Here is a 12,256-nt window from a genome sequence, read left to right as displayed (position 1 = left end):
CTGATGATCAGCATGGTGTCCGAGCAGTGCTCTCCACTGTTGACCAGTGTTTAAATTTGTATATGACTTTGGACAAATACACAGTTGCAAGACAGGAATCCATGCATCTGGCATTCATGGATCTTACTTTGGCCTTTTTTCTGGGTATCCAGAGGCAAGTTGTGGCATATTATGTTATCTATGGCGGTGGAGCAGGCTATTGTCTAATTTCTTAGGAACCTGCACAAGAACACCAGGGTATCAGTGCAATATACCAAAGATCTTCAATACGCACAGGATTTTAGTATCCACTGGGGAGTGAGGAAGGGCTGTATTCTGGCCCCAATTCTTTTTAACCTTTCGTGAACCATCTAGAACAGGCTTTAAATTCCTACAATGCGGATTGTCCACAGATAGGGCAAGGATGTTTGCTGGCGCTTTTGTATGCCCATGTTAGACCTGACATTTTGCCTGCCTCCCTCCACTTCTTTGCACTGTTTTTGCTGGTTTTAGGATTCAGCCCACTTTACCACTGCTAACCAGTGCTAACGTGCATATGCTCTCTCCCTCAAAACATGGTAACATTGGTTCATATCCAATTGACATATTTGATTTACTTGTAAGTCCCTAGTAAAGTGCACTACTTGTGCCCAGGGCCTTTAGATTGAATGCTACTAGTGGGCCTGCAGCACTGGTTGTGCCACCCACATAAGTAGCCCCTTAACCATGTCTCAGGCCTGCCATTGCAAGGCCTGTGTGTGCATTTTTACTACCACTTTGACTTGGCATTGCCAAGACTTAAACTCCCCTTTTTCTACATATGAGTCACCCCTAAGGTAGGCCCTAGGTAACCTATAGGGAAGGGTGCTGTGTAGGTAAAAGGCAGGACCTATACCTATGTGTTTTATATGTCCTGGTAGTGGAAAACTCCTAAATTCGTGTTCCACTGCTGTGAGGCCTGCTCCTTTCATAGGCTAATATTAGGGCTACCGTCATGTACTGTTTGAGTGGTAGATTCTGATCAGAAATGGGTAAACAGGTCATGTTTAGTATTGCCAGAATGGTAATACAAAATCCTGCTGACTGGTGAGTTTGGATTTTATATTACTATTTTAGAAATACCACTTTTAGAAAGTGCAAAAAGAACAGTTGATGGATGGAATGCAGAACAAATCAAACATTCACCCCCAGTCACAGATCTGGGTTCAATCCATCAGCTTTTTTGCTCACCATGCCATTCCAGTTTGGACCAAGCCATATGCAAATCAGTCTTGACCCTGTTCCCCATGGGTACAGTCCAGCCTGAACTGCCAGACCAAGTCCTCCCTGGACCAGAAACAAGTATCCTGGGATCGGTTTTGGGGTATTACCCCTCTTCAGCCAGGCTACCTTGAATCTGGTGGCATAGTGAGCACGGGACCCACATCTGGGCATACGCTTCCAACTTGGGGCGACAAATGCAATAAGAACAGTTGATGGACGGAATGCAGAGCAAATCAAACATTCACCCCAGTCACATATCTGGTTTTAATCCATCATTTTGTTTTGCTCACCATGCCATTTCAGTTTGGACCAAGCCATATGCAAACCAGTCTTGACCCTGTTCCCCATGGGTACAGTCCAGCCCGAACTGTCAGACCAAGTCCTCCCTGGGCCAGAAACAAGCATCCTGGGACCGGTTTCAGAGTATCACCCCTCTTCAGCCAGGCTAGCTTGAATCTGGTGGCATAGTGAGCATGGGACCCAAGTCTGTGCATACCCTTCCCACTTGGGGCGACAAATGCAAAAAGAACAGTTGATGGACTATACGCAGAACAAATCAAACATTCACCGCCAGTCACAGATCTGGGTTCAATCCATCAACTTTTTTGCTCACCATGCCATTCCAGTTTGGACCAAGCCATATGCAAATCAGTCTTGACCCTGTTCCCCATGGGTACAGTCCAGCCTGAACTGCCAGACCAAGTCCTCCCTGGACAAGAAACAAGCATCCTGGGACCGGTTTCAGGGTATTACCCCTCTTCAGCCAGGCTACCTTGAATCTAGTGGCATAGTGAGCACGGGACCCACATCTGGGCATACGCTTCCCACTTGGGGCGACAAATGCAATAAGAACAGTTGATGGACGGAATGCAGAACAAATCAAACATTTACCCCCAGTCACAGATCTGGGTTTAATCCATCAGTTTTTTTGCTCACCATGCCATTCCAGCTTGGACCAAGCCAGGACATGGCCTGGCTTTTCGGGCTGGACTGTTCCCATGAGGAACAGGGTCAAGACTGATTTGTATATGGCTATTTCCAAACTGGGGTGGCGTGATGAACAAAAAAACTATGGATTAAACCCAGATCTTTGTGACTTTGGGGGAATGTTTGCACTGTTCAGCATTCCGTCCATCATCTGTTCTTTTTGCATTTGTCTCCCGAAGTGGGAAGGGAATGCCCAAACGTGGGCCCCATGCTCACTGCGCCACTGGATTCAAGCTAGCCTAGCTGATGAAGGGTGATACCCTGAAACCAGTCATAGGATGCTTGTTTCTGGTCCAAGGAGGACCTGGCTTGGCAGTTCGGGCTGGACTGTTCCAATGAGGAACAGGGTCAAGACTTATTTGTATATGGCTAGGTCCAAACTAGGGTGGCGTGGTGAGCAAAAAAAACGATGAATTAAATCCAGATCTTTGTGACTGGGGATGAATGTTTGCTTTGTTCAGCATTCTGTCCATCAACTATTCTTTTTGCATTTGTTGCCCCAAGTGGGAAGGGTATACCCAGACATGGGTCTTGTGCCCACTGCGTCAGTGGATTCAAGGTAGCCTCGCTGATGACGGGTGATACCCTGAAACCGGTCCTAGGATGCTTGTTTCCGGTCCAGGGAGGACCTGGCTTGGCAGTTTTGGCTGGACTGTTCCCATGTGGAACAGGGTCAAGGCTGATTTGCATATGGCTGGGTCCAAACTGGGGTTGCGTAGTGAGTAAAAAAACAATGGATTAAACCCAGATCTTTGTGACTGGGGGTGAATGTTTGCATTGTTCAGCATTCTCTCCCTCATCTGTTCTTTTTACTTTTAGAAGGTGAGCATTTTTCTGTACTTAAGATCCATCTGTGCCTTACAGCCTGTCTCCAATCCACATCTGGCTAGGCTGGGCTGGTTGACAGCTCCCTTGTGCATTTCACCCATACAACCACAAACACAGGATGCTGAGTCACACCTGCATACATCTGCATACTGAATGGGCCTTCCTGGGCTGGAAGTGTGGAGAGGCTTGACACTTACATTTCAAAGGCTAGTGGCCTGCCCTCAATCAAAGGACTGCCAAACCCTCTACTGGGACCTTAGCAGAGAGACCTGTACTGAAAGGGGACCTTGTGCACTTCAAAACCACTCTTTGATGTCTCCCCCACTTCAAAGGCACTTTTGGGTATATAAACTGGGTTCCTGACCCTACCACTTCCTGGGACAGACACTCTGAACCAGGTCCTGCAACCTGCCAAAAGGAGATGCCTGGATGCCCAAAGGGCTCATCTGGTTCCTTTGCTGCGAAGGGCTGCTGCCTTGCTGTTGCCCTGCTGCCTTGCTGGCCTCTGGCTCTGCTGAGAAGTGCTCTCCAAGGTCTTGGATTGAGCTTGCCTCCTGTTTCCTGAAGTCTCAGGGCCAAAAAGACTTCTTCTCTTCAAAGGAACTCCCTGTGCGGTGAAAATCGATGCACAGTCTGCCAGAATCGACGCACAGCCTGCCTAGCGGTGAAAGAATTACTGCATTGCCGACCCGGAATGACGCAGCCTGGCTCCCCGAGTGGAGATCGACGCAGCGCCACTGGTGCGACCGGATCGATGCATTGCTGAGCTGGAACAACGCAGCCCAACTTCCTGCATGAGGAATCGACTCAGCACCTGCCGTGCGACAGAAACTCCAACGCATCGCCCACTGGATTGACGCAGCACCTGTGACTTTGTCCAGCTCGCCCAGGATTTAAATGCATCATCCCTGGGCATCAAAAGACCCCGCATCACAAGGAGGATTCAAGCCTGCACACCGGAATTTGGCGCAAAGCCCTTGCTGGTTGGAAAAGAATCGATGCATCAACTGTGTGCACCCAGAAATCTGACGCACACCTTCCTTTTTCTATGCATTTCCTCCTCTGCGATCTCTGTGCATGTAATTTTGACGCATACCAGATACTTTGTGCACACAAGCGACAATTGCTGATTTTTAAAGAGTTAACACTCTTCTTATCATTGCAAAAGTGATATTTCAAAGTGTACTTATCAAATCTGGATCTTTTTTACTTTCATTCACTCAGATAAATATCTTCTATTTTTCTAAACCTGTGTGGTGTACTTTTGTGTTGTTTTCACTGATTTATTGCATGATTTATTCCACAAATATTTTACACATTGCCTTCCAAGTTAAGCATTGTGGTTGGTCTGCGCTGCACTAAAACAAATATGTTTTATGTAGGTGCTAGTGCTTTGCCCGAGACTAGCACACTTTCCTACTTAGGAATAATGTTTGATTCACATTTGAATTGCCTCCCTCTGGTCAACAAGAAAAGAAATGCTTTCGTCAGCGCTAATGTTGCAGTTTCTAATTTCGCTGCATGTTTGGGTAGAAAAACGGTGGGTGCCCTGCTGCAAGTGTATAGAGCCAAGTGTGCGTCCAGGGTGGTATAAGGGAGTGAGGTATGGGGTTATGTTCAGCAGTCTGAGATACAAACATTGGAAAATGCTTTTTGTGGCGTCTTTTATGTGTCCCTCAATGGGCCCCTACTTTTTTAGTACATGAAGAACTTGGGACGGGTTATATATCAGATATTCTAGTGTTTCGCCCCCTTTCCCTCTGGTTAGATGTCTGGATTAGACCCAAGGCCAAGCTGAATAGAGATTATTTAAAAGATTGTCTCTCCCCTGGCCATGCTCATAGTATTCTATGGGTCAAGTACATCAAGGACACTTTGTATACCCAAGGCAGGAGTGAGCTATTTGTTACCCCTGAGCGTATAGTGAAGGCTGACCAGTCAAACTTAAAGCTCAGTTTTTCTGCAGCAGAGGGCTAAGATTAGAGAACTGGTTACTTTATCCAAACAACACGTATGTAATCACTTTATGTTGAGAACAGGTCCCAATGTGGAGCTTCACCTCACATTGGGCCTCAGTACGTATGATCGCTTTTGACTTACCAGATTTAGATTGGATTTGCTTCAATTTCTGTTTGCTGTTCAGAGGGGCTGTTTGAAGGGGCACCAGCTGGGGCAATCTGCCTCCGCAGGACACCCTGCATTTTATTATGTTCTGTAGTTTTAATGTGATTCACAGGAAAACTTTTATCATTCCTATTTTAAAGCAAGTGAATTTTAATCAGGTCCGCCCAGCCCATATGTATCTTCAAATGCTTCCAGTGGACGTCACTTTGAATGTGGTTAGTTTTTTAGAAGTGGCTTTGAGACTGAGTAATAGCCGTGAAGATTAACACATTATTTTTATCTAATAGATATATTTACGGTTTTTGGGTGTGTTTTTTTAATGATTTGTTCTCTGTTTTTAACTGTAACATTTTTGTATTTAGTGAGGATTGCACATGGATTTTCCTGCTAATTTGTGCATGTATAGCAATTTAATGCTGTGCTTTTATGACTTGATCGCAAGTCGAATAAAGTTTATTTGATCGTGAAATTTGTATGTTTTCATAACAGCATTTCATTACAATAAGCACACATCCACATTAAGAAAGGGCTTGAGAAATGAAAGCTTTTCTTATGCATTACACCTGCCTCAAGGAGGCATACATTTGTGTTGAAGTGACCGTCTACCTTTTTTTTAGTAGATAGGGTTTTACATCAAAAACCATTGAAGGTTGCATGGGACCACTCATGATTCACCCATAGGAAGCCCCGTTGACGCAAAATACAACACAGTACCACAAAGCACTACTTTGCATTATATTTGGGCTACTTTCCAGCACAAATAAATCCCAATTTAAGACTTTGTGCCGGTTTGAATCACGTTTTGTGACACTAAACTGGCACTAAGCCTTGATAAAGCTGGCCCTCAGACTGCTAAACCTGGGGGTAACAGGAAACAGGGCCTAAGGAGAGCAAGCCTGTGCAGGTGGGGTAAAGCAATATAGGATGCCACATTGAGGCATAAGAAAAAACAAATCACTAAGGGGCATATTTATACTTTGCGCCGGAATTGCGTCGTTTATTTTGACGCAATTCCGACGCAAAACTAACTCCATATTTATACTTTGGCGTTAGACGCGTCTAGCGCCAAAGTCCATGGAGTTTGCGTCATTTTTTAGCATGGACACCTACTTTGCGTTAATGAGATGCAAGGTAGGCGTTCCCGTCTAAAAAATTGACTCCGAGGCATGTGTGCCGTATTTACACTCCCGGGCAAAATTCACGCCCGGGAGAGAGCGGGTCAAGAAAAATGACGTACGGCCGCTTTTGCGCCGTTTTTTAGCGCCTGGACAAGGCAGGCGTTAAGGGACCTGTGGGCTCGGAAGGAGCCCAGAGGTGCCCTCCCATGCCCCCAGGGACACCCCCTGTCACCCTTGCCCACCCCAGGAGGACACCCAAGGCTGGAGGGACCCATCCGAGGGACATTAAGGTAAGTTCCGGTAAGTATTTTTTGTAATTTTTTTGTGGCATAGGGGTGCCTGATTTGTGCCCCCCTACATGCCACTATGCCCAATGACCATGCCCAGGGGACAGAAGTCCCCTGGGCATGGCCATTGGGCAAGGGGGCATGACTCCTGTCTTTGCTAAGACAGGAGTCATTTCTATGGGGGTTGGGAGTCGAAAAAAATGGCGCAAATCGGGTTGAGGCGAAAAATTTGCCTCAGCCTGACTTGCCCCATTTTTTGACGCCCAAGCTCCATATCCCCCTACGCCGGCGCTGCCTGGTGTACGTCGTTTTTTTTCACGCACACCAGGCAGCGCCGGCGGCTAACGCCGGCCAACGTCATTGATTAAATACGGCGCCCGCATGGCGCTTCAGAATGGCGTTAGCCGGCACTAATTTTCTTGACGCAAAACTGCGTTAGCGCAGTTTTGCGTCAAAAAGTATAAATATGGCCCTAAATCTGAGCGTAAGAAGATACAACAAGTAAGTAGATGCAGGCTGCTGTAGCAAGGAGTACGAAGGAATAAAAATGACTAGCTCCGTGCTGAAGAGCACCCGTTTCATTAATCGGGCACTACAACAATCTGACTTCAACTCCAAATAGAAACTACAAACACAAGTACCATAGTTCGGAGACAAGAGTATGTAGCAAAATAAAGAAGAACAGAACATTTATAGTAGGCTTATAAAGACACATGCTGCCAAAGGTGGCAGCAAGGAGCACATGCTAGATAGCTGGTAGTAAAGAGATATGTGCTACCGTTAGGAGTAATGAGACACAGTTTTCTGCAGGTAAGAGTAAAGCAATGCAGATTGTTGACAGTACTGAGGCTGATATAGTATTCGGAGACCCAGCCTGCCACTGTTGGGGCACATAGGATGCTCTAGGCGGGATAAACGTGGTACATCTTGTTATAACCAACACTGATAAGAGAAATGCATCATTTGGAAATGGGATCATCTATAGTCAGTCAGTTACATTTACTACAAGAAATTACCTGGAGTTGCTACTCTGTAGGTTTTTTTTGGAGATGAATGTTGAAGAGAAGACCTTCCTCCTGTGCAGCTGGGACAGACCTGGGACAAGAGGACATTATTCCACAGTTGAGCCAAAATGCAAAAAATACAGTTGCATACACGGCAATATTTAGGAATAGGTAAAAGGGGAACCTAAAAAAAATCGATGAAATGTATTTTCCCCCTTGACTTGCATTAAAGTGGAGGCAAATTTAGGTGGAAGAATGGTAAAATGAAACAAGTGAAAAAAATCAGGTGTCTCCTGCATGAATCATGTGTGTTGGCGTGCGTGCAATTAAAAAGAATAAGAAGTCTCTGGCATGCATGCAGGTGTACTGAAGCTTCAGGCCAAGCAAACCATGCTTATTTGGGTTTATCTCTTGGAGGCTCTCCCTCTCACCCTGAGGGGCTCTTTGGCATACAGATCAATAACTCTGTACTCTGTGACACATATTGATGTATATTTATTTTGTAGAATGTGACCACTGAGGCGGCTCCTTGACCTGCATTTCACAAACGTTTAATTAATAATAACGACAACTGGAAAAATATTTGGGGTTCCTTATCAAAATACAGAATCTCGCCTCTAACATCCCAATGTTAACTTTGGACAATATACAGAACATACTTGACTCAGACATGGCTACATATAGAGGCCTGCTAGAATCAGATTCTTGCTGGCACTGTAATGAACAAAAAGGGGATTTCAACCACTTAATCTTTTATTACAAACATGTGCACCCTTTCTGGAAAGATACTGAAAACACTCTAAAGGATATCCTTAAAGTCAAGATTCAACTGACTCATACTCTAGTCTCACTGGGCATTCATGCAGAATCTAACAACACCTTTCCAAGCACTCTACACTTCTGGGACAAAATGCTTCTTTACTTATTAAGAGCTGGAATTAAGACCATTTTATCCAACTGGCAAAACTACACTAACATTTCCTATCACACATGGTGGGCTTGGGTTTGCTTTATCAGAAGTTCGGACAATATCATACATAACGTTAATGTTAACAACAGATCCTCCCACCAACTCTGGTCGAAACTTGACATATTTTTACAGAAAGTGCAACCTCCGTAAACACACAACACCCACTGACACCCCCTTTCTTCCCACTCTCTCTCGTACTCTCCCTGTCTCTTTTCTTCTCTTTCACGATTGGATCTTCCACGGATCTTCGTGCATTGTACTGTGTCTTAAGACATTGTACCAACTTTTATTGTATGGTTTCAATTCTTAAAAGTAAAACATTTTGGAATTAAAAAATACATAATAAATGTAGCGTCATTCTTATGGAACAGAGTTCACTTAATAAGGGGCTGGAGAAGAGCGGGATCCAGCCGAATCATGGATCTATCAGTTACTATTGAGCCAATTTGCAGATTCGGGGGCGTATTCAGCCACAACTGCACTTTGTGTGTTTTGGGTTCAGAGCAGCAAGCTTCAGGGGTGAGGGAGGAGCTCCATATTTCCAGGTCCTGCTGTGCCCAGCACAAATGCCTCACTTCCAAGCCATCGGCACTCCATTTAGTCGAGTCTAGAAGCTAGCTGGAGCCTAAAACCTTGATGGACCAGTGCCACCCAGGAGCCATAGATACCAAGCTGGTCATATCAACAGTGGTTAAGAGATAATCTATGATTTAGAGGTGAGCTTCATACTTTTCCAAATTCTGTACTTAAGACATCGCTTACATACTGAGCTTGGAAAATAAGAATATAAGAATGTCGGATCAATGACTAACCTCAATATTAACCATTTATATATCATTTACCAAACCACAGAATAACAAAAATTGAGAAACTAACAGCAAACCTGAATCTTGTGGTTTTCGAGCAGCTTCTTGATGTTGATCTATTTCTCAATACGCTTTACAAAAACGGCCTATCTTCAGCTACAAACAGCAACTACAAAGACGTTTAAAGTCCACAAAAGATGCCAGTGCTTTCCAGCACAGGTCATTTTTTGTGCAACATTGTAGTGCAATGCAAAAGGTGGGCACCAATCCAACTACATACTGTACATAACTGCCTGTGCACAGCATATAATCCTACCCCATGGGCCGTATTACACTTCAAGCACACATTTCCGATCTGCCCCTGACAGACAGAAAATGTCACCCCATTACCAAAAATACGCTATTCCAATTGGAGTTTTAAACTTGCACTGAGAACATCACATTAGTCAACGATGAAACAGCTGCTTGAAACCGCTGTTCTTCTTTTCACTGCAGGAGGCTGACTCAGTCTTCAGTTCAAGTACAGGGGTGAGTGTGTGTCTTTACCTGCCTTGCGGAGGGGGGGGGGGGATGGAAAGCCTTGGTTGTGTGATCTGGTGTCCAGACTTCCTGTTTGGTCCTGTCATTATGCTAATCAAGTGTGTGCACAGAGGGCTAGGCCTGTCCCTAGTAATGCGAGGTGAGGTCCGTGGCAAACAACTTCAACCACCCTTTTGGCCGAGTAGGCCCTGTCTACCCTTTGGCCCTTTGAATAGGGTCTGACACTTTAATTACCTGTCAGGAGGTCTGGGGCGCTGGAGTGAAGAGATAGTCGGTGTTTGTGTCGCTTCCAGCTGCTCTTTGCTGTAAAAAAGTCCTTTCCATCGACTTGAACATCGTCTCCAACACAGAATGTGTCACAGGCGGCCTGTCGGAGTGGAGTGGGATAAAGGATGTAAAAGGAAGGGTTTGGGGATAGAAGGGGAAACACAACAGTAGAAAATGTAATTCTTAAGCAGCAAATATTAAAAGATAAAGCTGTTGCTATGTTTGCTTGAGGATGAGAGCCCTGGTTAAGATATTTCCTGCGAAAGTTGTTCTACTTCATCTATCAGCTAGCAGACATCCATTTAATGAAATTCTGCCGGTTGGTTGACCTAAAAACACCAGAGTGTGCTTCGCATAAATGCATATTACACCCACGTGTTAGTCTCTTATTTGAAGAATATAGAATAATACCTGACATAATAGACGAAATATTGTCCACTAAAAATATATAGGGGGTTATTACAACTTTGGAGGAGGTGTTAATCCGTCCCAACAGTGACGGTAAAGTGACGGATATACCACCAGCCGTATTACGAGTCCATTATATCCTATGGAACTCGTAATACGGCTGGTGGTATATCCGTCACATTTGGGACGGATTAACACCTCCTCCAAAGTTGTAATAACCCCCATAGTGTTCTAAATTTTGATTACCAAAATAACATGAAGGTAAGTGTGTATAGGTCAGTATCTGTTTACAATGTGTAACCCCACAACAGTGTACCTTGAATATATTGTCAAGACACATGAATGTGGAATTATTAATGGTAATTCTGTACATACTTACTTTCGCAATATTTTGGTTTTCAATATTTTGACCTCAATATTTTTGCAGAACAATGTTTATGCTCTGGACATTCTGACATACAACCTTGCTGTGTACCATGCAAAGGAGAATCCAATTGGCCATCTTCACACATCTTGGAGAGTTAAAATGTAGCCTGAATCATTTTTTACTACAATCTATACTTTTACAAAATGTTCCATGGAACATCAAGGTACACAATTCAAATTATTTAACCTCAATAAAGGCACATGCTGTGAAATATAACTAAATGAAAACTGGTTTATTCCAGTATATTATCCAAAAGTTCAGAATCCTCCAGTTAGTGAAATCCCTTTATGCGCCTCAGCAGAAACATTAAAGACCACACAAAATAGCAAACAATTTGAAAAACCTTATAATACATCACCAGTCCCTACTTGTAGTTCAGTGCCCCAAAGTAGGATTAACATCGCAATATGTTTAGGTAATAAAACCTTCATCAGAAATTATTCTCCAACTGTATGCAAACTGTATTGTACTCTCAATACCACTAGCTCACATTGCCCACACCAGCAATCACACAAACCACACAACATCCCACACGCTCAACAACGTCCAGTCCTCAAAATTGAAAAACCTATTATTCACGGATGAGTGCCAGTACACCTACCAGGTGCTAACAGCGATCTCTGGAAAACAAATCAACAGCTCTCCTAATGAGCAAGAGTCTGATGCAATCAATCAAAGGGATTGAGTTGTACACTCACTAGCATGACTAACCCAAGCTCCCAAATGATACAGACAGTTATTATTCACCATTGACAAGCAGTCACTTGCGTTTTGTAATGCAGTGCTGTACTTGAAAACCCTTTACGTTTGTTTTATATTGTATGTATTCATCAGTCTTGCCAGACAGTGTGTAATCCTACCCTTTTATAAGAAACATAATGATAACACTGGTGACTGCTCCACTACTCCCCTCGTACATCCCCATTTCCACATCATTCACAACTATACTTTCACAGTTTATCACATTATCCCCAATGGAAGTCAGTCCTGCAATCAAAGCACAAACCCATCCTGTGTGCCATCTGGCCCCTTCCGTCCTCAGAACATCAGTCTGTTACCAGAAACAGTAATCTTCTATGTCTGACCACTCTTTTTAGATAGAGCGCGCATGCGCTTTGACCTGTTGTAAGTACTGTGGGCTTTTAACCAAGCCCACCTCACACCCATCACTTTCACTAGTTCATGTGCTTGCCTTTCAAAAATCCCTTGATGTCATTGGTAATTGCTTTACATTTGTCCCGCCTTGGG

At 44.2% G+C, this 12,256-nt stretch overlaps 1 protein-coding gene across 2 annotated transcripts in view; it reads right to left on the bottom strand.

Annotated features, from left to right (window-relative positions):
• The window catches only part of NOS3 (nitric oxide synthase 3), a 780,913-nt gene that overhangs the window by 182,923 nt on the left and 585,734 nt on the right, over positions 1–12,256 (bottom strand). For both annotated transcript variants that reach the window (XM_069210763.1, XM_069210764.1), the window contains exons 17-18: positions 10,141–10,273; positions 7,603–7,681 (exon numbers count right to left, since the gene is read on the bottom strand). In XM_069210763.1, the coding sequence (XP_069066864.1) occupies positions 7,603–7,681; positions 10,141–10,273 (212 nt within the window). The remainder of the gene's footprint in view (positions 1–7,602; positions 7,682–10,140; positions 10,274–12,256) is intronic.

This window comes from Pleurodeles waltl, chromosome 10 (genome assembly GCF_031143425.1).
Source record: "Pleurodeles waltl isolate 20211129_DDA chromosome 10, aPleWal1.hap1.20221129, whole genome shotgun sequence".
In the NCBI taxonomy this organism is placed as follows: domain Eukaryota; kingdom Metazoa; phylum Chordata; class Amphibia; order Caudata; family Salamandridae; genus Pleurodeles; species Pleurodeles waltl.
The sequence above is the reverse complement of the archived record's forward strand: the minus strand, read 5'-3'. Positions and strand labels throughout refer to the sequence as shown.